The sequence below is a fragment of the Peromyscus leucopus genome, chromosome 19, assembly GCF_004664715.2.
Source record: "Peromyscus leucopus breed LL Stock chromosome 19, UCI_PerLeu_2.1, whole genome shotgun sequence".
Lineage (NCBI taxonomy): Eukaryota > Metazoa > Chordata > Mammalia > Rodentia > Cricetidae > Peromyscus > Peromyscus leucopus.
In genome coordinates, this window is record NC_051079.1 from 62,659,000 (window position 1) to 62,683,367 (window position 24,368).

General features: G+C 44.4%; 1 protein-coding gene across 2 annotated transcripts in view; it reads left to right on the plus strand.

Annotated features, from left to right (window-relative positions):
* Dym (dymeclin) overlaps positions 1 to 24,368 on the plus strand; it is a 295,335-nt gene that overhangs the window by 41,465 nt on the left and 229,502 nt on the right. For both annotated transcript variants that reach the window (XM_028871947.2, XM_028871945.2), the window contains exons 3-6: positions 440 to 492; positions 2,303 to 2,396; positions 3,587 to 3,720; positions 13,650 to 13,722. In XM_028871947.2, the coding sequence (XP_028727780.1) occupies positions 440 to 492; positions 2,303 to 2,396; positions 3,587 to 3,720; positions 13,650 to 13,722 (354 nt within the window). The remainder of the gene's footprint in view (positions 1 to 439; positions 493 to 2,302; positions 2,397 to 3,586; positions 3,721 to 13,649; positions 13,723 to 24,368) is intronic.

Sequence of the window (24,368 nt, forward strand, 5' to 3'; positions counted from 1 at the left end):
CAGGTTAGCCTTGAACTCATGGCCGTCCTGCCTCAGCCTCCTGAATTCTGGGAACTCCAGGCACACAACTCCTCTCCTGTCCTGTGCTCAGCCATTTGACAGTGTTGAGATTCCGCGCCTCACTCATCTCCTAAGCACGATGTCAGTTCCCTGAGTGACCGCTGTAAGGGCGCGGTCAGTGCTGCTTTGGAACCTGGGCCTTGTATTCTGTTTTGAATTACCCACCCCAGGTCCTGAAAGGTAGGTCATCCCAAGCTCTTCTCTCTAATTCCTAACCACACTGAAAGTGGAAGCTTTATTTTATATTGCTAATTTTATTGTGTACCCTGTTTACCATATGCTTGTTCTAGTTTATTTTTTCAGTTGATACATTCCATTCCATCAGTGTGTACATTTTAGCATTGTGTAATAAACTACCTTTCTTCTTTTGTCTCTACAGTTCTGAGTTGAAGCTGTTGGAAGAGGCAACCATTTCAGTTTGCAAGTCTTTGGGTAAGGTGGGAGGGGAGAGAGAAAAAGGCAGGTTTTCAGAATTTCTGTTAAAATTATGATAGTATGAGATGAATTAATGAAGTGACATTCTTGACTGTGACGATGACAGTAGTCATTATTTGACTCATTGGTGCTTTGTACCACTGGGCCAGTGCACCTTGTCTATATCTGTGGTGGTGGTAGGGACCCTGCTGGGATTTCAGGCATGTGCCCCACACCTGGCTTCCCTTGTACAGTCTTTTACAGTATGTGTCTGCAGAGCTGCATTTATTTTTTAGAAGTGTTTCCTGAAGAACTCCATCTTTGATACCCTTCGGCATGTTAAGAAGGCTCCCATAGATACACAGTTCCCAGATCTTCATGGAAATGAATACTGCAGCTCAGGCCAGTGTGCTTCGTGTTTGCATTTCTGGTCCAGCAGCATCCATGGCTCTTGAATTTACATTTACATTGAAAATCAGGGGTCAAGGAAATGACCGTGTGCTGGTCACTGCCGTGGATTTTACTTTGCACCCAGACTTAAACCCTGTGAGCTTTCTTCAGCAGGAGAAGTAGACTGTGGACTAAGTGGTCTCCTGTCCCATCCTTAGTGTCCTGCTTCAGACTTGCCACGCTGCCCGACAGTGGCTTCGTAAGCCCAGTTCCTTGATCATAGCTCAGGATTTGAGTCAGTGGAAAGGATGTGTCCTTGAGCAAGGAACAGGTTATAGATAAGAATATGTAACATTGGGCTGGAGCGATGGCTCAGTGGTTAAGAGCACTGACTGCTCTTCCAGAGGACCCAGGTTCAGTTTCCAGCTCACAACAGGTCCACAATTCCAGTTACAGGGCACCCAATGCTCTCTTCTGGCCTTCTAAGGTACGCACATGATGTATAGATATATGTGCAGGCCAACCAACCATACATATGTAAAATAAAACAATACTTTTTTAAAAATTCAAAAGGAATGAAAACTTACAGTAATAGTGGTTCTTACCTCCTTTGAGATTGCACTTTCTTCTGCTATTTAGCTCGTAAGTAAATCTTGATATTTGTAATTAAGACTGTGTCTTAGTCACTGTTCTATTGCTGTGATGAAACACCATGACCAAAAGCAAGTTGGGGAGGAAAGGGTTTATTTGGCTTACACTTAACTGCTCATCACTGAAGGAAGCCAGGGCAAAAACTCCAACAGCAGGAACCCAGAGGCAGGAGCTGATGCAGAGGCCATGGAGGGGAGCTGCTGACTGGCTTGCTCCTCATGGCTTGCTCAGCCTGCTTTCTTATAGAACCCAGGACCACCTACCCGGGGGATGGCACCACCCACAGTGGGCTGGGCCCTCCCCATCAGTCACTAATTAAGAAAATGCTTAGCCGGGCGGTGGTGGCGCACGCCTTTAATCCCAGCACTCGGGAGGCAGAGCCAGGCGGATCTCTGTGAGTTCGAGGCCAGCCTGGGCTACCAAGTGAGCTCCAGGAAAGGCGCAAAGCTACGCAGAGAAACCCTGTCTCGAAAAACCAAAACAAACAAACAAACAAACAAAAAAAAAAAAACAAAGAAAATGCTCTATAGGCTTCCCTACAGCCAGGTCTTATGGAGGCATTTCCTCAGCTGAGGCTCCCTCCTCTCAGAGGACACTCATCTGTGTCAAGCTGACACGAAACTAGCCAGCCTAGACTAAGAGCAGCATTTTCGCTCCTTGCTTATTTTCTGAATTATATGTGAAATTGTCAGTAAGCGTGGTCAGTGGGCAGTTTCGATTTGACGGTCTATAAATGGTATGATATGCTCAGTGTTAACTATTTAAATGCCTTTCTTGTCTCTTGCAGTTGAAAACAACCCTCGAACGGGAAATCTTGGCGCCTTAACTAAGGTCTTCCTTTCCAGAACGAGAGAGCTCAGGCTTTCAGCGGAGTGCCAGAAGTAAGCTGCCCTTGAACCGGTACCGCGGCCGGCGTACTCAGTGCTAGGAGGGGCAGTTTGTATCTGGTGGGGGAGTAGGTTATGATCTTTTAAAAACCCCTGTGAAGGAATTATACTCTTTATGAAGAGGGGAAAAAAAGTACAAGTTTTTATTTTAGTGTCTTAAATTGTTGGTGTGAGATTCAGGAATTCGATTTCAGCATTTTGGTTAATTATTAAAATTAGATCTTTAGAAAAGTTTAGTAATGATGTAATTATTCTTTGAATTCAGTTTTAAAAATTAATTAATTTTAATGAATTCTTGTTGTAGTTAGCATATAAAGTGGCCTTTATGGTGACATTTTCATAGACGGTGTCATTTACTTGCTCATATTCATCCGTCATTGTCCTCCTCTGCCGTGATTGTGAGTGTTATCATAAAAGGTGGTTCCCTTCCATCATCATTTTTCATTATCGTTATAATGATGACTTAGACCGATGGGAGCTCATTCTACATCTAATGCTTTTCTGTCCTAAATACTGGATCAGGGGAAGCCTCTTGTTTATGACTAGGGCATTGACTTTGTGTGTTTGTTTGTTTGAGACAAAGTCTCACTCTGTAGCCCAGGCTGGACCTTGATGTCATGGCATGCTGGTGCTGTAAGCCTCCAAGTGATAAGGTAACAGGTGTGAACCACCATGCTGCCTCTTATAAAACTGTTTCAGAAGGATAGTATTTTTAAGATTATTCATTGCCCTGCTTATAAACAAATATATCAAATCCAGTTAAAGTTTTCCTGTTACTAATACAAATAACAGCACTGTGTTGTGTTGCCACTGATTTCTCCTTTTGTTACATTGTGTATTTGTGAGTATTCTCTTTATGCTACCATGGTTTTAGCTCTCTTTTGTCTCAGTTGCTTTCATGTGGGAGAGTTGTAAAGTTAAGGACAAAGCAGGTATACAAGTGCCTGTAACTGTTTTAATTAAGGAGATTTCACTATGTACAGAAGGCCATCTAAGGGAAAATGCAGTAGCTGCCACTGGCTCGGTATGATTATAAACCTTTGAAAGATACAGACATTATCTTAATGTTTTAAGTAGGCTGTCGAAAACCATTCATAAATTACGAAGACATCATGCACTAGAAACAAACTGACCTTGTTTGTGATTAAATACTGAGTCTTAGGTGATTCTCCTTTTCTCTCCAGCCACATCTTCATTTGGCAGACGCATAATGCTTTGTTTATTATTTGCTGCTTGCTGAAAGTGTTCATCTGTGAGATGTCTGAGGAGGAGCTACAGCTTCATTTTATGTATGAAGAAAAGTCTCCGGGCAGTTACAGTAAGTAAGGGAGAAACTGCAGATTTTACGATTCCCAGGAGAGTTGGGGGCCAGTGGGATGACTTAGTGGTAAAGGCACTGCCTCCGAGAGTGGAAGCCTGACACCCGAGTTCAGCCTTGGAACCAACGCATGGAAAGGTGGAAGGAACGAGCCTCTCACACCAGGCTGTCTTCTGACTCTCCATGTGCGCTGTGGCACACGTGCCCACACACACACACATGATACACACCCAGTATTTTAAATATTAACTTAGAGAATTCGGGTTCTCCTGTAGTAACTCCTATGTTTCTTTCTTAAAAAGGCCGACAGGAATAAGATCTCCCTCATCTGACTTTTTTATTACTTTAAACACCTGACCGGACAGGGACGGGAGCCTTTATTTTGCCAGAGTTTGAGAGGACATTGCATCATGTGGGGGAGTTCTGTGACAGGAGCCTGAGGCAGCTGTCACATCGCATCTGCAATAAGGAAGCAATAGGATGCTCAGCTGCCTTTTGCCTTTTCATTTGATCTGGTCCCGCAGCCCGTGGAATGGTGCCCTCCACTTACCAAACCTAATCTAGAAACTATCACAGACGTGCCCGGAAGTTTGTCTGCTGGGTGATTCCTGTCAAGTCCAATCAGTATTACGTATCAGAAAGTCCACTCCTTGTCAGCTTGAACATATCACTTAACATGTATTATTATAATTTTAGACTTACTTATTTTATGTGTATGTGTTTTGCCTCTGTGAATGTATGTGCACCACGTGCCTGGAAGATCAGAGGGCGCTGATTTCCTTGGACCTGGAGTTACAGATGGTTGTGAGCCACCGTGTGCATCCAGGTCCTCTGCAAGGGCAACAAGTGCTCTTAACCACTGAGCCATCTCTCCAGCCCGTCACTGTGTGCGCGCGCGCGCGTGTGTGTATATGTGTGTGTGTGTGTGTGCGCGCGCGCGCGCATGTGTGTGTGTGTGTGTGTGTACATGCCGTGCCACGGCATGCAGGTGGAGGTCAGAGGACGACTTTGGGGGGTCATTTTTTTCCTTCCCCCGTGGGATCTGGGGATTGTCAGGTTTTTGTGGCAAGCGCCTTTACATGTAAAACAACCTTACCTGCCTTCAAACACAACACTTCTTTTGCCACAAACTTCACCTCTTATCTCCATAGACTCACAGCCATTTCATAATGCAGAGTGCATTCAGCCCATCCTCAAAGGTCTAAATTGTCTTTAGTAGTCTCAGCACTGTCTAAAACTCCAAGTTTCTTTTGAGACTCAAGGGGATACCTTAACTATAAGCTCCTATGAATCAAAGCAAGTTACTTAATGCAAATAATTCCAGTACATATTGATACAAAGTAAACATTCCCATTCAAACAGTGAGGAACGACTGGCCACATAGCAAGGACAGACTGGACCAAGGTTAGACCAAAATCAAGCAAGGCAAACACCAAATCTGTGTCTCTGTGCCTAGCATCTAGGGCTTATGATGGAATCCTCAGAGATTCACCTGCCTCTGCCTTCTAAGTGCTGAGATAAAAGGCTTGCACCACCACACCTGGCTTAAAATCCTTTTTAACAATTACATTCACTCATGTGTGTATGCATCTGGGTTTCTGAGTGTGCTCGGCATGCAGGTGAAGGTCAGAGGACAGCTTGCTGGAGTGTTTCTCCTGCCACCGCATAGGTCCCAGGGGATTGAGCGCCAGTCACCGCGCTCGGCACCAGTGCCCTTCCCTGCAGCGCCATCTCATCAGCCCCCCATAACTTAGAATTCACCCCCAACCAAGTTCGTAGGACAGAGGCAAAATGAAGCCAGATTCTTTGCTAGACTATGACTTGACTGTCCTGTAGCCCACTTCCTGAAACAGTCTGTGTTCCTATCTGAAACTTCACGAGCTGCCTCCATGGTGTACATCTGCCTTGGCATCTCCAAAGAATAACCTCTGCTTACAGTAATCAAGGGCTTTTTGGGCCCAGAGTGCCCCTCCTGAGACCGGTTCCAAGAGCCCACCACCCCGTGGTTGAGCTTGTCACAGCAGCGGTCCAGTCACCGTGCCGTTTCTCTGCATTGGTTCCTTGTCTTGTTACTGTCACCAAATACCCGACAGAGCAGTGTGAGGAGGGAAGGGCTGTTTGGGCCGGCACTTTAGGAGTGCCACCCAGGACAGGAAGGCGTGGTGGCAGGAAGCCAGGGATGGGGCTACCTGCATCGAGGGCTAGACCTCCTTTCCCTCCCCTCCCAGTTAACACAGTCTCCGGTCTTCCAAACATGCTGCATTTCTGTATTTCTTTACTATGTACTGAGGTATGAATAGGGCTTCTATTCAGGATTTCGTACTTCAGTGTTTTTATGCTAATCTTCATGTTTTGAGATCCATAGTACTCACAACATAGTTCTACTGGGTATGAAAAAGACCTCCCCCTCACCCCCATGGGGGCTGCAGACATGGCTCAGTGCTTAAGAGTAGGTACTGCTCTTGCAGAGGACTGTACCAGGCTTTTTCTTTTGGGCCAGCAACCAGCTCCCAAATCACGACAGGGAGACCGCTTATTACTTTGGAATGCTCGGCCTCGTCCTGTGCTTATCCCACCAGCTTTTGTAATTTAACCTGTTTCTCTTCATCAGTGTTTTGCCTCGGGGCTTTTTACCTTTCTTTCCTTCTGTACATCTTACTTTCACTACTTCTCATGTCTAGCTGGCTGGTGGCTGCCTAGCTTCTGGCCCTGGGAATGTCTCTTTCTTTCTCCCTCATTCTCTCTTCTTTCTTCTCGAGAGCCTAGATTTCTCCTCTATTTATTCTCTCTGCCTGCCAGCCCCATCTATCCCTTTCCTGCCTGTTGGCCATTCAGTTTATTAGACCAATCAGGTGAAACAAATGCAACACATCTTTACATAATTAAACAAATGTAGCACAAACAAATGTAAAACATCTTTACGTGGTTAATAAAGGCAGCAGAAACAAATATACCACACCTTCACATAGTCAATACTCCGCAGCAGAGGACCTGTTCCTAATTCCTTCATTCAGTGACTCAGGACTGCCTTGTAACTCGTGCTCCAGGGAATCCAAAGCCCTCTTCTGGACTCCACAGGCATGCATAAACACAGACACACATACATTAAAAATATCAGTCTTAAGAAAATACCTTTCTGTGGAGTTCTAACATGAGAATGGAATGAATGCTCATCCTCATGGCCTAAGACCATAATCACACTCAATGTAAACCCAGAACTTGTTCTGTGCATATTGTCTCTTTTAACAGTGTCATCTTATTTGTTAATACTGACTGGAGAGGAGATGGATACACTTGACAGATACAGTTTATTGATTTTGGAGCTAAAGTTGTTACTTGATATCCTCTGCCCCTGCATTGACCACTCTTAGCAAAGCTTGAGAAACATGGTTTTTTGTTGTACATCTGGGATGTTTAATCTAGAGACAGTATGGAAATAACATTTTTTCCAATTGTATTATCAGCACTATCAAGGTAGTTGTCCAACTGAAAGACTACACGAGTCCTCTGATAATCAGTAAAGTTGGTGTGCTCATAGATGGTAGGTTGCCCTCCACATAGACGTGTTAGAGGTCTTGCCATCGCCAAGTATCCTAGTCTTGCTCCTTTCTCCTGCCCCCATCTCTACAGTGCTGGAATTATAGGTCTGTACTTGTACCTTCTCTCGTTTGGAGTTAGTTGATGATGATGACGACAATGATGATGACCATGATGACGATGATATCTCTCTTTGAGGTCCTGGCTGTCCTGGAACTCACTTTGTAGACCAGGCTGACCTTGAACTCACAGAGATCCTCCTACCTCCGCCTCCCGAGGACTGGGATTAAAGACATGCACTACTGTGTGCAGCCATTTAGGATCTTTTGCATTGCTTTTCAGTGATGCTCTGTCACGGGTCACTGATCCTGCCGCTGCTCCACCAGCGTACTTTTGGTGAATTGTCTTGTTAGGGTTAAAGACTTGCTGTTGGGGCTTGTATATATATATTTGTATTAGTCTAGTCTTACGTGTTTTGGTTTTAGGTTTCTACTTCTGATTACTAACTTAAGCCCTCTTATGATTCTTTATGAACTTTACAATTGTAATTTTACAGCCACACTAATTTCACAAGTATTAGTGAATGGGGAACAAAAGGACTCTCACCACGCAGTAGCCGAGAACATTCCTATATCAGCTGCTGTTTGAGCATGTGCGTCTGAAGGCCTGCTTGGGAACAGATAATATGCAGCAGCAGCAGCACAGGTCTGGAGAGTTTCACATAAGCAGAGGACCAGCAGAGGTGTTTTAGGCTTCGGGGCTTATTCCAGTGTGAAGCACTATCCCTTTAGTCCAGTGTGGGGTTTCCTGCCGTTGTAACTTGGACGGTGTTGGGGTTGCAGTGAGACAGTCTTTAAGAGAGCAGTGTGGGTGTTGGCAGCTCTCAGATGAAATATTTTGTGCGGACTTTGTATTTGAGCATTCCCCCACGGGCTGTGTCTGATGTAGTAGCAGACTGTTCGAGCAAATTTAAATCATGATATGAGACTAGCTCCACTGTTCACGCCTTTCAGAATTAATGGAAGGGAACAAAGCCAGCCCGAGGCAAAACTCATGAAGCATTGCAAAATTATTCCCATTTTTCTTTTGCCTTCAGCCTGAGCTTTCCTCCCTTTCTCCTGGTATTATGCGTCATTCTTATCAGGTTAATTCTGATATTTGTCTTGCGTTTTATGTCCCATATATCAAGTACTTGAAATCTTCAGAACTCTTAAGGCTGTTGCTTGCATCTGTAAGCTCTGGATTGCTTGCTTCAGGATGCGTCAGTGCTGATGTACTCATTTGATCTCAAGAGGCCTCCTCTGGAGAGCTGCGTAGGCTTCAAGGAGATCCAGGGCCTGGATGCTGTAAGGCTTTGGCTTCTGTCAGGGTTCTTGGCCTGGGGTGGGGTCTTAGGTTCAGGTTCCTTCCTTCCCACTGCTAGCCCATAGTCCCCCATAGCTGGCTCCATGGATGCCGCCCTTCAGTGTGGGACTGCCTTGGGGTTTGCCTGCTACCCAGGATTTTGCTCTGGATTCAAGTCATTTTTTTGCTTGTGGTTGCTCTGTTTGATTGTGTTGGGGTTCTAGAGATTCCTGTACTCCCAGAAGTACACGAAGACGGTTATTTTAGGCCACGGTTGTGTGCAGAGGACTCCTTGTCGTAGCTGTACCGGCCCTGTGGGCCGCAGGTAGTTTCCTTACAGGTGTGTGGGCTTGTTTGTCTGTCTTACTGTTTACCCTTTCTTAGTTTTTAGAGGAGAGGAAAGCCTTTGGAGGCTGGAGATAGGACATTCATTATAAGGAGGGAGGCCGAGGGGACAGGCTGAGAGGAGAGTCTAGGGGAGGAGGATCATGGAGAGAGAGTGCAGGGATGGAACTAGAGCCACCCAGGGCCAGCAGTGGACGCTGTGTGGGTGCTGAGGTGGAGGAAGAGTTGGTTTCAGCCTAGGCTAGACCAGATCCTAGAAAAGCATGAAATAGATCAATATGAATGTATTTGAAAATGCTTCTTTTCTTTTTCTTACTGTTTTATGAGGGTTGCTCTCAGGCACTGCAGGTTACACGTGTGTTCATCTTTGCCTTCTCTCAAAACTCTAGTCAGCACCGAGGAATTAACCGTGGATGTGCTAGGGGTATAGCTTGGTGTGTAGAGAGAGCCACAGCCCTAGTGTTGGGGAAACAGAGGTCCATCACTTACTAGGAGAGAGCATCACGGTGACATTTCAGAAGTTAGAAAGTCAAGTGATAAAAAGCTTAGCAGGTCAGTGAGAGTTCAGGACTGAACGCTTCGTGTTGGGAGAGCACCAGAAGAAAGCCTCTTGTTCCAGAACTTTCAGAAGGCTTGGGGCCTGGAAGTGACAGGCGTCTCAGAGGCGTTCCCCAGGGCTGTTTGGAAAATTGTCAGAGGCAGAGGTTCTAATCCAGTCTCAGTCCTGAGGCCACCCCCTCCCAGTTTAATATTGTGAGTTTATATTCTGTGCACCGCACCTGGCAAGGCCTCCCTGCAGCCTCCTGGGAGCCCGCTAGGGGTAAAGGCTGTGAGCACGGGAGTGAGGTGCCCTGTCTTGGCTGATGGATTGCTGGCGTTGGGATTTAACTGACAGCAGGAGATGGTGGATGTTGTCATGAACCAAATGAACCCAAACAAAAGAATTACATTCGCTGTCCTCCATGAAGTGGCTGGGAGCCCTCCTGAGGGAGAAGGCCCACCCGCCCTGGGCAGCCTTTGCCTCTCTGGCAGGTGAATGGAGCCCAAGTGGTGGAGAAGATGTAAGAGAGCAGTGTAAACCAAGGGACATCCGATGTGAGACAGGAAATATTGAGAAACAGACTTCAGATCCCTGACCCTTCCCTCCAACACAACCACCCCCCTTTCACTTCTCTGCCGCCAAGTGTTTTGAACTCTGAGGCAGTCCCCGTGAAGCCCACGGTGCTAACCCGCTAACCTCCCTGGAGGGACACCTTTCTCCTCTGCACCTGGCTTTGGTTTTGCCCCGAGCTGCGCTGCTCTGGCTGCCCTGGCAGCAGGGTTTCACGGCTCACTCTTCTCTGCTTGAACTAGTCTCTGAGTGAGACTTCCGCAGGTAGGCCTGGGATTGTACAGCGAAGGCTGTTCTAAGAGTTTTCGTGTAAAATTCAATGGTGTAATTTCATTATTTATGTTTCAGCGGTGCAAAAGTAAATAAGTAAACAAATCCAACAGTGGGAACATGTGACTCAGAGAGTTCACATACCAGGCAGCCTGTTCACCACACAAGGCACCTTCTCAGGAACCCTGAAAACATACCAGCTTAAATTGGTCTTTGCAGAAAAATCAAGGAGAACCTGTGGGCTCTCGAGTTGTTTGGTCTGTGTATCTGGTGGTGTCTTGGGAGTCCTTTTGTAGTCACTGGAACACGATCATTCCCACCTTACTGTAAGCACACCTGGTACCTAGGTGTTCTTTCTGTTTGAACACAGTATTGCAGACAGCCAGAGCCCTGATGTAGCTGGAATGGCATAGAACACAGTGCATAAATATTGCAGTGCACCAACATGTAGATCCGCTTTATTTTTAGGAGGGAATGGTGAGTTCATTTGTCTTTCCTTTTGTGATTAACTCATAGTAGCACTTAGAATGCTAATTAGAAAGAAGTTTGGGTAACAGCATAGACTACCAAGACTTTCCGAGTGGAGATGTGTAGTAAATCTCGTGGTATGTTGTTTTTTGTGTTGAGTTGGGGTCGTGTTATGTGCTCCATTGGAACTTACTGTGTAGTCCAGGCTGGCCTTGAACTCAGCCTTTCGTGTGCTAGGCTTCTAGCTGTGCACCGCCATGCCCTGCTGTGTGTATTCTGTATTGAAGAAATGAGCTTGTTCTAGCGTTCAGGCATTGTGAACTGTTTTCGAAGTATGCCTCTGTTCTTGACTAAGGTTTTAGCATTTGTCTTCAGCGTGTTGTCCTTTGGGCAGCACCGAGAAACGGGCACTGACCTTCTGAATACTGAGAAATCCACAACAATTAATTCTCTCTTACCATTCCTTTTATTTTCCTTTTTAAAGATTTATTTTTATTCCATGTACCTGAGTGTTCTGTCTGCTGTATATATATATGTGTGTACCATGTGCATACTTGGTGTTTGCAGAGGTCAGAGAGGGTGATGGATCCCCTGGAACTGGAATTAAACAGCGGTGAATATCCTTGCGATGCTGGAAACTGAACCCGAGTCCTCTGCAAGAGCATCCATAGCTTATAACTGCTGAGCGTCTCTCCAGCCTCCAGCCATTCCTTTTAATGAATGGTCCATATGTGCTTTGTTTTCATTATCGCTTTGCTTCTAGTGATCAGTGAGGATCTCCATTTTTTGATAGATAATCATTAGCTTAAAGTAATAAAAATGACCTACGCCAAAAATGTGCAAGGAAGGTGTTCAGTTAGCTACCTCTAAGAGCAGCCTGGAGTTAGGGCAGAAATTGGAGGATAAATGCTACACCAGAGGGCTTAAAGGATGTCTAGGAGGAAGTTTGAATGTGGTAAAGTTGCATAACTGAACTGAGTTGATGAAATAATGAACAAAAACATGGCAGAAAAAGCCTCTGGGTCTCGAGGCAGAGGCAGGTAGCTGGGTTTGGTGATGTGCACCTGCAATGCCAGGCTGAAGTGGGTGGAGCTCCAGTTCAAGGTTATCCCATGCTACATAGTGAGATCCTGACTCAACAAAGCCAAAAGTATTTGAGAGGAGGTCTGTGTGGTCAGGAGGACTCAGACAATTGCTTATGAAAGGGTGAGTAAGTCTATGTTTTAGCATTGGGCTGCTGATGCAGTCAAAGTTGAAAATAACAAAGAACCAAATGGGGTGAGAGAGATGACGATTCAGTGGTCAAGAGCACCGGCTGCTCTTCCAGAGGACCTGGGTTTGGTTCCCAGCACCCACAGGGCAGTTTACAACCATACTCCAGTTTCAGGGGATCCAGCTCCCTCTCCTGGGTTCTGTATATGTAACACACACACACATATATGGTGCCCATATACATGCAGGCAAAACACCCATGCATGTGAAATCAAAAAGAGAAACAAGGGAAGTGCTAGAAATGATGAGCTCATTTTTGAAGATGTTGAGTTTGAGGTGCTGGTCACTCATCTCAGTGGACACACTGGACCACCAGACGGTTGGTCAGAGTCTGTGGCCATGTCTCTCTGATTGCTCCAGCTCTTGTCTGGTTTGGGAACTGATCAGAGTCCAGTCTGGTTAGTGCTTGGATGAGGGACAGTTTGATAGAAAACAGGATGGTCGGTGAGAGGCTGGAAGGCAAACTATGGACTCAGGACTCATAGCATGTACTGGTGATGGCTGAGAGAGCGAGTAAAGGGAGAGAAGACAACCCGTGGGGACCTTTGGAAGGTGTTCTGGAGGAGGGCTGGGAGGAAGAAGAGAGGAAGCTGCACCGAGACTACGGGAACCGAGGAATCACTTCGTGAAGGGGGCGATGTCACTAGTGTCCACAACCACAAGTCACAGGGTATCATCTGGCTTAAGCTAAGGTCCCTTAGCTCTGGGGGTTTGGGACAGAAATGCTTGTGTTGGGATGGCAGCTTGCACCCTGTCCCTGACACGTAACTGATCCTCTGATCAGGAAAGCCATCTCATCTCCTCTTTGGCTCTTATTTGTCAGGAGGTGGTTAGCTTGTTGTCGGGATTCATTCTGTCAGTGTGGATCACCAGAGGTTCAGAAAAGGTGCCTCGAGGTCCGTCAGGGTCAAAGACAAGGTCATATGAATGTGGTGAGGGGAGGGTACAGGTCTAAATATCTTTGCTTCAAGTCAGTCAGCTAAAGCATCTTTGTAAAAAAGTTATTTGGCATATTTGACTTAAATATAAAAATTCATCAAAGGAAACTGCGAAGTGTAAAAAACTTGAAAATTACTGGCCTGTAGGAGCCTTAAGGTATATTCAAGCTGCTAGGGGTGGCAGTACATCCTTGTAATCTCAGAATTTGGGGGAGGCTGAGGCAAAAGCCTGGCCACTTGAGGCCTACATAATAAGACCCCCAACCTTAAAGAAAACCAAAATAGGGCCAGTGGGACAGTTGAGCAGGAAAAATTTCTTGGCATCACCAGGCATACCTGATGAGCCCGAAACTCACCTAAAGGCGGAAAGACAAAACCAATGCCAGAGTGGTCCTCTGACATCCACACATGTGCTGTGGCATGCACACACACAATAATACGAAGGGAAAAACCCTTATATGTGGTGGTGTTAAGGTTGTATTAGGTGCTGACTTGCTCATGATCTGGAATTTATTTAGAGATCAAAATAGTGTTTGGGTATATGTAATAATATTTTTCTTACTTATTAGAAATGCAAACTTTCCATCTAAGTAATTGCATCTGTTGTCTACCTCGTCAAAACGAAGTTTTGTGTGTCTTCCTAGGTTCTAACTCTGAAGATCTTCTGGAAGAATTGCTCTGCAGCTTGGTGCAGTTAATCACTGATACTCCACTCTTGTAAGTTCTGCCTAAGCCAGGCGTCATCTTCATGGTGTACTGAAAATGACAATTGATTGTGCTGAAGAGGGTGTGTGTGTGTGTGTGTGTGTGTGTGTGTGTGTGTGTGTGTGTGTGAGAGTGATGTGCAGAGGCCACTAGTCATTGTTGGGTGACTTCCTCAATCACTCTCCCCTCCCCTTCTTTTCTTTTTTCTTTCTTGAGACAGGGTCTCACCTTGTAACTCTGGTTAGCCTAAAACTTTCTGTGTGGACCAGGCTGGCTTCAAACTCACAGAGATCTGCTTGCCTCTGCCTCCTGCGTGCTGGGATTAGAGGTGTGTGCCACTCTGCCCGGCTCCCCTTGTTTTCTGAAACAGAGTCTTTTAAGGAACCTGAACGTCTTTGTCATGGCTATACTGGCTGGCCAGCAAGCCCCTGGGATCTGTACCAGCACTGGGGTTGAAGGCTTGTGCCACCACACTAGGATTTGATGTGGGTGCTGAGGATCCGAATCCAGGATCTGCTAACTTTTCCCAAGCCTCGTGTTGAAGAGCTTGTGCCTTCTTGTATTTTGTTTAAGGATTATACACCCATGTAATTCTTCTATCTCTGTTCCCTGGCAATATGTAGACTGTGTCCACCTGTCTTGCTTACTTTTCTGTTGCTGTGATAAAACACCATCAGTAAGGCAGTGTATTAGAAGAAAAGCATTTAATTTGGGGGCCATGGTTCCAGAGGTTAGTAGTGCTCATAACCATCCAGGCAGGGAGCGTGGGAGCAGACAGACATGGTGCTGGAGCAGGAGCTGGGAGCTCACATGTTAAGACAACAACTACAAGGTAGAGAGAGAACTAACTGGGAATGGTGTGGGCTTTCCAAAGCTCAAAGCTCCCTCCCAGCAACACATCTCTTCCAACAAGGCTACACCTCCCGACCCTTCCCAAACAGTTCCAGCAACTGGGGACAAAGCATTCTGATATATTTGAGGTTTGGGAGGGTGCTTTCTCATTTAAACCACCACCATCAAACACGAATTTCATGTTAAAGGAGGATGAATAAGTCCTTCAGTACTGTTAACACTTGGCTGGTCCAGAATTCCATTAACTCGGTAAGAAGAGATCTCCAGGGTCGCTGGAAGCAGTCTGAGAGAAGCGAGTAGAATCCAGTCTGTGTGGTGGGGAAAGTGAACTGACCGCAGAGCGTTCTCTTTCCCCCTGGCTTCTCGGTTTTGTTTTGTGACTCTTTAGACAGGGTAGATCTCTTTGCAGTGTTCCTTGAGATGTAGTTGGGAAGGTCCTTCAGTGAGACTCCCGAGTAAAGTTCTTCACAGGGAACTTACTCAATGAAGAAGTGTCTGGTTTTTCTTTCAACAGCTTTTTCCTGTATCCTGGGATGCAGACAAGGTCTTTGAGTTGCGTGCCCATCCTGGCACCATGGGCCAGTTGTCTCATAGGAAGTTTGCTTTGATGTCACTGAGCTGCTGAACCGAAGTCACCAACTACCGTTCCCCCTCCCTCACCCTGGACTTCTCATGATGAAAATAGACTTGGGTTTCAATCAGTGCAGCTCAGTGCTGTTCCTATGTGTATAAAAATGTACTTGTTTACCACCCCTATCAACACTGATGCCCCCCCAGAATCCTTCCTTAGGTATCTCTTTCCTCATTGTCTTCCTTCACATGCTGACTGCCTATTTATGTACTGTGGCCCCTTGGAAGGCCATGAACCTTTGTAATATCTATGACATTCTTCTATCCCTGAAGAAGCAATTTTATTACTTTTGAGGATTTACAAAATTGATTGATGTTGGAGACAAAATCTTTTTTGTTTTTTGAGATAGTGTTTCTCTGTGTAGCCCTGGCTGTCATGGAACTTGCTTTGTAGACCAGGCTGGCCTCAAACTCACAGAGATCCACCTGCCTCTGCCTCCCAAGTGCTGGGATTAAAGGTGTGTGCCCCACTCGCCCACCCCCAAACCCCCACCCCACGGCTGAGACAGAATCTACACCACCCTCCCACCCCCCAGCTGAGGACCGAACCCAGGGCCTTGCGATTGCTAGCCAAACGCTCTACACTGAGCTAAATCCTCAACCCCGAGACAAAATCTTTTATGTTTGCCTTGCTGGTGTCAAATCTCAGTCCTCTAACCTCATCTGTCTTGAGTAGCTGGGATGAGAATGTATAATTGATTATTATTATTTTTTTTTTTTTAGATTTATTTTTTTATATATACAGTGTTCTGCCTGCATTTTTGCCCACACACCAGAAGAGGGCACCAGATTTCATTACAGATGGTTGTGAGTCACCATGTGGTTGCTAGGAATTGAACTCATGACCTCCGGAAGAGCAGCCAGTGCTCTTAACCTCTGAGCCATCTCTCCAGCCCCTGATTATTTTTTAAAATACACGTGTCCACTTATTGTGTGTGTGTGTATTTACATGCTCATGCATCCATGTGTGTGGGCATGTATGTACCATAGCGCATGTGTGGAAGTCAGAGGATAACCATGGGAGTAAGTTCTCTCCGTTTACCATGAGGTCCTGGGGGTTGAACTCAGGTCATCAGGCTAGTGGTAAGCCCCTTCACCTGATTCATCTCTCTGGTCCCGGAGAACATATTTTAAAGGAATTACATTTATTGATTAGACAGGGTCTCGTGTATCCCAGGCTGCCCTTGAACTCACTGTGTAGCTGAAGATGACCTTGAACTTTATTTAAAAAAAAAAAAAAAGATTTATTTTTATTTTATATGTATGAGTGTGTTGCCTGCATGTATGTCTGTGTACCATGTGTGTGCGTTGCCTGAGGAGACTGGAAGAAGATGTTGGATTCCCTGGAACTAGAGTTCTAGGAGGTTGTGAGCCACCAAGGTGGGTGCTAGGTATCGAACCTGAATCCTCTGGAAGAACAGCCAGTGCTCTTAACTGCTGAGCTGTCTCTGCAGCCCTGACCTGGAACATCCTTGCTTCTGCCTCTGCGTGCCGAGACCACACAGCCGTGTCACCACACCCAGCTGTGTGGTGCTGGAGACCCACGCAGGCGTGCTAAGTGTGCACTCTCCCAGCTGGCCTGTACCTCCAGCCGGTGAAGGAATCCGTTTTTAGATCAAGAACTTCCTCCGGCTTGTCTGAAACACAGAGGGATGTGGTCAGAAATGGGCTCTTTGCCTCTGGCTGGGAAAGAAAAGACAAGTATTCGGGAGCAGATAGGCTCCTGGGGATAGTGTACGTGAGTCCGTAGTTTGATTAGAGATGGAGAAGTGAGATGCGCCACGCCTCGTCATGCTCTGGTGTTCACTGGTGCAGCCTAGAAGGCGAGCTGAGACAAGTAGACTTCCTGCCAGGGCAGGACACGGGGGAATGCTTCCCACCAGAATGTCTCCTGATACACAGCACTGCTCGAACGTCTGCCAGCCCTCTCTCTCCTCTTTGTCTTGAGTAGACCTTTAGTGTTGCTTAGGGTGGCAGCGTAAGCCCAGCCTACAGTTCCCAGACGCGTCGGTAACTCTGTACCCTGCAGTGACACGTGAGCAGGCCTTGTCACCTCACAGAGCATGTGCATTTCAAGTCCTTTGTTTTGTGCACTGCCCTGAACTATGGATAAGAGTGTCACTTGCAAAGACTAGTGTCCTAGGAACAGGGGCTATTAGGAATATTACAAGATTGCTATGAGTCCTCGGTGTCTCGTCTGTAATTCTTCTTACACGACAAAACAAATTCCTGTCTCGGTTAAGCTGCTGTGGTTAGGCTTCTGTTATGTATATTACAATGAAGGTAGGGAACCCATATAGTGCCTGCTCCTTCCTAATCATGTTAAGCTAGATGTTTTTATGTTTCTGATCTAATTTTTAAAATTATATTTTAACGAGGTCTGGTGACATATGCCTATAACCCTAGCACTTGGGAGGCTAAGGCAAGAAGATGATGAATTTATGGTCAGCCCGAGCTACGTAATGAGTTCCAGACCAACCTAGGCTACGTAGTGAGACTCAGTCTGAAACAACCAAAAAATTTGGCTTTTAATAGCATTTGTTTTCATTGCCAAGTACCACCAGTCGAATGTACATGGTCCTTGGGCCTTTATTGATCACGTTATGTCGAAGTTACGGAGATGGAAGTAGTCGGTATGTTTAGATAACAAATAGGCTGTGACTACAGTGACTGCAACAGCTGTGGAGGGGAGCAAGCAGACAGTGTTGCAGTCTATCAAACATTCAGTGTTTTAATGTGTTTATACTTTTTAAATGAACTGAAAATGCACAGGCAGCCAGATGTCTTGTGTTATGTATACTCAGCTCTAACCAGCTGCTGAAACAATTTCTTATGATTTAATGTCCTTGGAACTCCATCTTACAGGAAAGTTTGTCTTGGTTACAGTTGCCATGTGAAAGCAACTACTCTGTGTTTCTTCTACCCCAACTGAGCTGCAGAGTCTGAGGCCAGCTTGCAACTTAAGGTGGATATTGAGATGAAAACGGGAAGAGCTCTCAGCCCCCGAGCATCATCAGTTTAGCTATAATGCTCTACAGTTGCTTACCTGTGTTGGATTAGCAGGAGAACCATTAGAAATCTAATTTTAGTAGCCATGTAGAGTAATTCAAAATAGGTTAAATCTTTTCTTACGAGACTCTATTAAATCGTTCTACTATTAAAATTGAAAGCAAAGCCTGGAAAATTGGAGCTGGAAGAGCTGTGTCATTTGAAAGACAGGCGTGTTAGAGGACTAACCTGAGTTGTGTTTCAGAGTCCAGATCAAGATACAACAAAGTGTAGGCTTTTCCTCTCAGCCACATTTTGGGATTTAAGGAAGTTTGAAGCTGATCGTCTAGACTGTAAGATCCAGTACACCAACAAGATTTCTGCAGTGTAATATTTGCCCAGATGTATTGTCTTTAGATATATTGAATTATGAAAATCTGAGTATTGCAGATGTTTTCTGCTGACAGTGAAAATAATGGATAGGTTTCTTTGTTTTTGAGGCAGGGTCTTACTGTGTAGCCCTGGCTAGCCTGAAACTGTTGTATAGACCAGGCTAGCCTAGAATTCAAAGAGGTCCTCTTGCTTTTGCCTTTCAGTTGATGGGATTAAAGGCATGAGGTACTGGGCCTGGCTTGTAAGTGGTTCCCTCATGAAGTCTCTAGTTGTCAATAAGAATGAAGGCATTGAGACCCCCATGGTTGGGGGTGAAGGACGTAAGTGGGGATAATGTCTTGAGCCCTGCATGTTGATTCACAAACACTTCTAAAGCCAGCTTCGGTGGAGAGCAGGGACTGGCTTAAGCAAATCAGCCTTTAAATCTTAAGTGCTATACATTTTTTTTTAATTTTTCTTTATTTTTTAAAATGTGTAGCCCAGGCTAGCCTCGAACTCGTGATCCTCCTGCCTCCGCCTCCTTCAGCAAATCCTACCGGCGTGCGCCACCACAACCGGCTTAAGTGCTACACATTAAAACCTAGCATGGCTTTCTGGATGAATTAAGGATTTAAGACATTATAAGCATAATAATCATAATCATAAGCAAACTTGAGATTTTATGTATATATATATATATAATATATATATATCAATCAGATGGTGCATAGACATATATGCAGAGAAACCACTTATACACACAAAAATAAATGAATAAGAAAAGAGATTTACTCCTTTAATATGTGTGTTGGGTATGTGTGCCTGTGTCCAGGTACCGTGGAGTGTAGAAGAAAGCGTTGGGTTGGGTTCGGTGGAGCTGGCGTTAGAGGTGGTTGGGAGCTGCCCAACATGGGTCCTGGGGACCGGACTCAGCTCTTCTGCACAAGCAGCACTTAGCTGCTGATCCATCTCTGTAGCTCACAGGAGGGTTTTGTTGTTGTTGTTAGAAAATTTATGATGGCAAGTTGGTTAGGGAATCCCAGTTAAAAATTTTAGTATGTAAAATTTAAGACCAAATCTGACCAAAGTATAGTACTGGTTTTGCAAGATAGATGTTTAGCTTTTTCCCCCCCACAAATGCTTTAAATGATTATTGTTAAGAGGTATGGGATATATTTTGTAGCAGAAAAAAAATCACTATTTCTGGACCCAGGAATAAGTTTTAAATCCGATCTCTTGCTGGCTGCTGTCAGTGTGACCCCAGGCCTCGGTAGAGCTGAGAGTGTAGCTAGTGATCCTGTGCATACTGAGCATGCTCCTGGGGTCCATCTTCACAACTCTTGATTTCACAAATAAGATAGCAGCTAATTGAGGTGATCTGCCACTTGGAAAAGACCTCCAAATGCATGTAGTTCACTTTGCAAATGGTTCAGCCCAGGGACGAGTTGCCTGGGTCTAGAGAGTAGCTCTCCAAGCTGTTCATTGCAGGGATTCTCGGGGAGCCAATCGTTCACTATCCAGTAGTTTCTTCTTACCTGTGGCTTTGCTCTCTCTGTTCTTAATTAGTGCAGTCAGTCGAGCCCATCCATCAGTGTTGTGGTTCTTTTTCATAGTACATCTTCTGTTAGGTTTATACCCAAGCATTTCTTTTTTTATGTGTACTAATGGAAACGCACACCAGGATTTCTTAATTCACTGAGCTTTTTATTTATGTCTGCCCAGATGACTGTCTCTCTCCTTCTGCCTCCTTGTAGTTCCCCTGCTGTACCTTTTTGCTGTTTAAATTATTATTCTTAAATTGCTCTTACACAATTAGAGAGTAGTGGGGCTGGAGAGATTGCTCAGAGGTTAAGAGCACTGGCTGCTCTTCCAGAGGTCCTGAGTTCAATTCCCAGCAACCACATGGTGGTTTACAACCATTTACAATGAGATCTGGTGCCCTTTTGTAGCATGCAGGCAGAACACTGTGTACATAGTAAATAAGTCTTTTTTTAAAAATGAGAGAGTAGTGATTCCCAGAGGTAGGAGGGAGGGGGCAGGGAAGAGTGAAGAAGCTAAGGAGTGAAAACATACAGTGGTCTGTCCTAGTATTCTTTAGCATAGTGAGGAAGAAGGAATTTTAATGTTTCTAGGAAGTAATAAATGTCTGAGGTGATACAGTAATCATTTGATCATTACACATTTTGTACATGTCAAAAATATCACCACATCCCATGAATCTGTACGAACTTTATGAGCCCATTAAAAATCCAAAAGAGGAGACTATCCAGGAAATGACTCTCTTCAGTTCCTCAAGTCAGAAGGAGAAGTGATTCTGGCCAAGAGGTGTCCCTTTGCATTTTGTTGTGAGTAGTGAGGTTGAGATCTCTTTACCTCATCTCCGTTTCCAACAAGACTGTGTTTCACTGTGTGGTGCAGCCTGGCCTGGAATTTGTGATCTTCCTATCTCAGCTTCCTAATAGATAGGTTTTTAGAAGATGCCTCCAAGGCCAGCTAGATCTGCTTTAGTGTGAGTGTTGAACTTTGTTTTAAGATGATTGGTGGCTGTATTTTAAACATTCAGTGGAGTTACATCTATATAGTACTAGTTCTTTGAAAAACTGCAAAAATTGTAGAATAAATGTTTGTGTTTCTGAGGCTTGTCCCCTAAATTTTTGTGGGGTATAGAGATAACGTCTAAGGTGGTTGATGAAGGTAATGAATGGCAGTTCTGAAACCAGGTTAGATCTGACTTCTGATGAGACTGTTATATAGGGCCTGGAGACTTAGTTCACAGTAGAGTACACACTTAAGAGAGATGACCCTGGGTTTAATCCCTGGCACAAAGTATTACCACCATGCCAGCATCTGAATTATATAATACCATTTTTTATTCTCTCCTTTTGAAATATCCTTGTTGGCTCAAATAGCTATTTCTACATTTTCATCTTAATCATTTGAACTTGTCAGTTGTTTTTATTAAACTTATGTTCCATTTACCGTACCATCAGGTTTCTTACCAACAGTAAGTCCAAGGAGCATGTTTTTCCTTCTGTGTTCATTAACTTTGCCCTGAGCCAACACTAACACCATTTCATGATGGCTTTTGTCTATGTCCAAGTGCCCCACTCTGCCCAGCAGAGCAGCACAAGGTCATGGCTCCCGTCTTCTCTTTCTTCACATGAAATTAGTAACTTGCTCCAGCAGTAGTTTGTTCTCGGACGTTTCCAGACCAGATGGTGGAAAGTTCTTGGGAAAATATGGCAGCCCAAGTAGCGCTTCCTTCAGCTCTCTAAAGTTGACTTTGCTTTGGCAATTGTGTAATGAAAATCTTCTGAAGATTATACAAGGACTCAAAACAAGAAAGAGCTGTTGGCATAAAGCATTTTTCAATTTTGAAAAATCATTCCACTCAGCATGGTAGAATTTTGGTTTCTTTCAAGTATTGGCCTCTTGGACTCATTTCCCTGGTGATTTGGCCTTTAAAATAGCTCAATTAATATTTTAAATTTTGTTACCATAGAAATTTAGCATTACCTCAAGTTCCTTTTTTTTCTTTTTGGCATTATCTAAAGTCAAAGTAGGAAATGACATCAGAGCAGGTTAATATATGGAGTTAGTTAACCACATTTGTATCAGGATTGTTATTACTTTTTTAAAAAACAAGCTTTGAACTCACTGTGTAGCTCATTGCTTATTTTGAATTCACAATTATCTTCCCTTTTCTCTCCTAGTGTGGATTTGTAGGTGTGTGTTACCATGCCAAACTTGTATTAGGATATCTACATACATATGTACACACACATAGAGAGAGAGAGAGAAAGAGAGAAGGGAGGGAGGGAGGGAGAGAGAGAGAGAAAGAGAGAGAGAGAGAGAGAGAATATATCTGATTCTTAAATGTGAATGGAAAGGCAAAGATCCTAGACCATTAAAAAAATAAGAGAGATTCTCTGTAGTTGGACTTGCTTTGTACTGCCAGCTCCCAAACAAGTCGGACATTTATAGTAATTATGAAAGCTGGGCCTTAGCTTAGGCTTGTTCCCAACTAGCTTTTAAAACTTAAATTAACCCATTTATAGTGATCTATGTTCCGCCACATGGCTCTTTACCGCTGCTCAGGACCATGTATCCCACTTCCTCTGTGTCTGGCTGGTGAATTCTGCCTGGTTTCTTCCCAGAGTTCCTATCTCTTCCCGGAAGTTCTGTCTATCAGCTCCTGCCTAGCTATTGGCCGTTCAGCTCTTTATTAAACCAATGAGAAGGTGCCTTGGCAGAGAAACATCTTTATAGTATACAAAAAGATTATCCCACAACAATTTTCTCTGCATTGCTAGGAAGACTCCTGGCTGCCTAGGGTAGGTTTTCTAGCATTCTGAAGATAGTAGAAAGTGGCAAATACACAAATACAATATTTTATCTCTCCCCAAACAGGCAACTGCTAATTGTTTGAACTGATAGCACATTTTGTTGTGGTGTAGTGTGTTTTTTCACCTTTAGCACAAGCTGTGGTCTCAATACCGAGCAGCCAGTATAAGCAGCCCATTAACATCACACTTTTTGCTTTCATTATCTCTGTTTTGACACAGTTGAAGGTACCTGTAGTTGGCCCTATTACTAACAGCCCTTGCTGTCTTGTGCACACCAGCATCATGTTTTATCTTCTAACTATCCAGTAAAGTGAGTGGGAAAGAAAAGAAGAAATCTTACTCTAGCTCGTTTTCATTGTGTCCAGTTAGGATGCTGCTTTCAAGACACCGTGGCAGCAGCCTAGCTAAAGTGATTCCCAGGAAAGAGCCAACATGTGATCAGCTGGCTTTTGAGTGGTTGCAAAGTCAGACATCTGGGGCCAGCGGCAAGTTCTTGTCCATTAATGGACTTGGAGGCTCCTCAAAGCTATGGGAGGAGCAGGGGAACATGTGACTAGGAAGCAGTAATTGACATCTTTGCATTTTGGCTGAATGTATTCTTAAATCCTGTTTCTTTAATGGCTGTTCTAAAGATTTTTCTGTTTGCTCCAGAGATTTTTTTTCCCCCTAGCTGGGCAAAACTTAGATTTGGACTAGTTATTTTGATGCAGAGTTAAAACAAAAACAAAAAAACAAAAGCAAGCAAACAAACAAAAAACTAGTCCAGTGGCTCTCAACCTGTGGGTTGTGACCCCTTTGGGGGTAGACGACCCTTTCACAGGGGTGCATATCAGATATTTACATTATAATTCATAACAGTGGCTAAACTACAGTTATGAAATAGCAACAAAAATAATTTTATGGTTTAAGGGTACCACAGCATGAGGAACTAACTGGATTAAAGGCTTTCAGCATTAGGAAGGTTGAGGCCCTCTGCTTTAGTCATTTTTAGTACTACTTATGGTAGAAAATGGATTAAATGAGGGCATAGGCTGCCTTGCCTCAGCCTTGTTTCATGGAATAATTATTTTTGCTGTTGCTGTTAGTTCTGTTACTGTGTCCCCAGGAGTCTAGTGAATTTTTATACAGAATGCTGGATTATGAAATAGTATTTGGAAGCTGAGAGTTTGAGATATTTTTTTGTTCACCAGTGAAATTTTGTTTTGGTAACACAAAATCGTAATAATTTGTCTCTCTAACTGTGAGCATACTAGAGATGACCATTCAACAAACCCATGATCACTTCTTGTCAGCTCTTTTTGTGTGCTGGGGATAAAATACTAACAGGACATAAAGTTATAGCTGCAGGCTAGGACTGAGGAGTAGAGTGGATACATAATGATGCTAGGATATAAAAGCCAGCGCAGAAGGAGTAATGTGGTGGTGCATTGGCCCAGAGTACACGGGTGTGTTTCTTATACACCAGCCATT